General features: G+C 36.6%; 1 protein-coding gene across 1 annotated transcript; it reads left to right on the top strand.

The window, feature by feature from the left end:
- The first annotated feature begins 885 nt into the window (after positions 1–885).
- Positions 886–2,482, top strand: LOC141799657 (cytosolic sulfotransferase 1-like). Its single transcript, XM_074681956.1, has 7 exons — positions 886–1,024; positions 1,123–1,248; positions 1,462–1,562; positions 1,675–1,801; positions 1,892–1,989; positions 2,095–2,269; positions 2,370–2,482. Exons 1-7 carry the CDS (start codon positions 886–888, stop codon positions 2,480–2,482), a joined length of 879 nt encoding a protein of 292 aa, XP_074538057.1.
- Positions 2,483–2,702: the final 220 nt, after the last annotated feature.

The following is a 2,702-nucleotide window of genomic DNA, read 5'->3' as shown; positions in this document are numbered from 1 at the left end:
TTCTGAGGTTATAGGTTGTTTGCTTGGCTCATTTTCAAACATTTTCTGTGATACTGCAAAATTGTAATTGGAGTATAAAAGGGTATTTTAATTTTTTTATTGCATTCCTGCATATTGTACTTTGGCTGACCGGGTTGTAAAATCTTGTGCTTGGGTATGTGCATGAGTATCTGTTTCCCACAAACCTAAACTCACCGCTGTTCTTCTCTTTATGAGTCTGGTCTTGAATATTATGGTGTCAGATACAATGATGCCCAATGATCTCACCTGAATGATCTGCACTGTGGTCTGTGAGGTGCTAGAATACAGCCACTGCCCTGTTTCCCCCATTTATTATAATTTTTTAAATGTATTTTTTTTATTTATTTTTTATTTTATTTTATACATTTGTTTTTATTAATTAATTTATTTATTATCACTAAATACTTTTGGGGGCATTTGCAATCATTTTGTTTTATTTTTTTTTTTCTCTTTTTTTTTTTTTTGGCACATTTCAGTTTTTGTAAATTTGTGTTTATGTATCTGCATATGCTTGTTTTTCCATTTACAGTGTAATGGTATCGTTGCATTTGTTTCCTAGTTTTGCATGTGATTTTAAATCTGCACAGTTTCTGAATTTGCTGGTTCTACTATGAAGTTTTTTTTGCATGGTTAAGGATAAATCTGTCTTTTCAGCCGTCATTTGTCGTGCTAGATTTCTTCTGTTTTCTCCCTCTTTGTGTTTGTTCTGTTTTGGCACAAGTAAGAAAGTTCAAATATCTTTCAATACTGATATTTAAAAGCTATTAATGTCCTCAAAATTTAGCCATACCACCTCATTGATATGATTTCTGTTTTTTTTTAAATTATTTTATTTTATTTTTTTTATTATGTTTTCTTCTGCAGATGGATTCACGTAATCGTCCCGAACTGTTTGATTTCCATGGAGTCCCAATGACTCGCGAGTACACAGAAAACTGGGTGGACGTACAAAACTTCAAGGCCAGGCCTGATGATATAATAATCGCATCATATCCCAAATCTGGTCTGTTTGAACTTTGAGCTAGGAGTGCCATTTGTCTTGAAGAGGAAAATCACGTTAAGGATTGACTGTTTTTATATTCCCCTTCACCTGTCTCGTAGGAAACACCTGGCTCTCCTACATCATGGATCTGCTGTATAATGAGGAAACACGGGGTCGGGAAAAATCCCTTAAAATCTTTCAGAGGGTGCACATGTTGGAGTCCACGTTCCATTTATTAGAGCCAGGTTGAGCAATCACAAACTTATATTTCATTCTGATAAAAAGGTTGTTCTTTATTTATGATCCATTCACTTTAGTTGTCTCTTATGGGTTTGTTTGCCTTTTTAAGGCTCTTGTTGTTATTGAGACCGGACTCTGGGATTCACCAGTGTGTTACCTCTTCTAATAATCTACAGGATCAGATGCATCATCAGACTTATCTCCTACCATACGTAAAGGAACAGAAATGCTGAACAAACTTCTAATCTCCCCTCGGCTGATTAAGACTCATCTTCCAGTCCACTTTCTGCCAAAGTCCTTTTGGGACCAGAACTGCAGGGTATGTTGAACACTGTGTCTAATGCTGACAAGATGCTATCAAATCAAAATGCCAGCAAGTTGACCTTGAAAATAATATGTTGTGCTGATTCAAGAGTTTTCTTCTTGAGTAGATCATTTATGTTGCCCGCAACGCCAAAGACATAGTGGTGTCTTATTTCAACTTTGAGCGTATGACCATCCTGCATCCGGAGCCGGGAGACTGGAGCAGCTACCTCCACAGGTTCATGGAGGGAAAGCGTATGTGCCAGCTCCGTATCATAGCAGTTTTAGTGGTACAGAGATGAATTTGACTGAACATGACATGAATGATTTGCTCTGTTGCCTCAGTGTTGTTTGGATCCTGGTATGATCATGTGAGCGGCTGGTGGAGGAGGAAGCAAACCTATCCACACCTTCACTTCATGTTCTATGAAGATCTGATCGAAGTGAGTCAAGGTTTTCATTGTTTTTGTTTTTGTTGTTGTTGTTTGTTTGTTTTCTTTTTTATGGGCAAATACTTCAGTATTTCAAATTTGATCACACATTTCTAGGACACCAAAGGAGAACTAGACAAACTCTGCAGCTTCCTTGGTTTGTCTCCTTCAGACGAAGACAAAGAAGAGATTCTACACAAAGTGCATTTTGACGAAATGAAAAAAAATGAAGTGGTGAACCATGCAACAGTGGACACAATGGACTTCAAAATTTCACCCTTCATGAGAAAAGGTGACGAGATGAATCATAAAATGATATATACATGACATGAGGCAAAATTAGACCCTTTCTTTTTTAAAGACAAATCTTTCTTTTTGCTCTGTTTCTGAAGGCAAAGTCGGTGACTGGAAGAACCATTTCACCGTGGCCCAGAATGAAGAGTTTGATAAAGTCTACAAGGAGAAGATGAAAAACTCCACACTCTGTTTTCGCACTGAAATTTGAACAGGACCATGTTTGTGACAAATTGGTCAAAGATAAACCACAAATGTGGATTTTTTGGCTAATTAATATATAGCCATTGCTTAAAGATCATTTAGTAACAATAAACCAATTACTTGCAAACCTGTAGGACAATTTCAGATATGTTGAATTAAAAAGCAGCTTCATTCACTTCAGCTCTGTTTTATTTGTACAACACATGACATACTGTATTTGTATTTGT

This window comes from Halichoeres trimaculatus, unplaced genomic scaffold (genome assembly GCF_033239565.1).
Source record: "Halichoeres trimaculatus isolate MK-OKI-2021-1 unplaced genomic scaffold, fHalTri1.1 fHalTri1_scaffold_11, whole genome shotgun sequence".
NCBI lineage: Eukaryota > Metazoa > Chordata > Actinopteri > Labriformes > Labridae > Halichoeres > Halichoeres trimaculatus.
This window is presented reverse-complemented; position numbering and strand designations above follow the sequence as displayed.

Excerpts from the sequence above, each read along its gene's own strand:
- LOC141799657 (XM_074681956.1), top strand. The coding sequence starts at position 886 with ATGGATTCACGTAATCGTCCCGAACTGTTTGATTTCCATGGAGTCCCA. Across the intron at positions 1,249-1,461 it reads GTTCCATTTATTAGAGCCAG|GAACAGAAATGCTGAACAAA; the intron begins GTTGAGCAATCA and ends CCATACGTAAAG. Across the intron at positions 2,270-2,369 it reads TTCACCCTTCATGAGAAAAG|GCAAAGTCGGTGACTGGAAG; the intron begins GTGACGAGATGA and ends CTGTTTCTGAAG.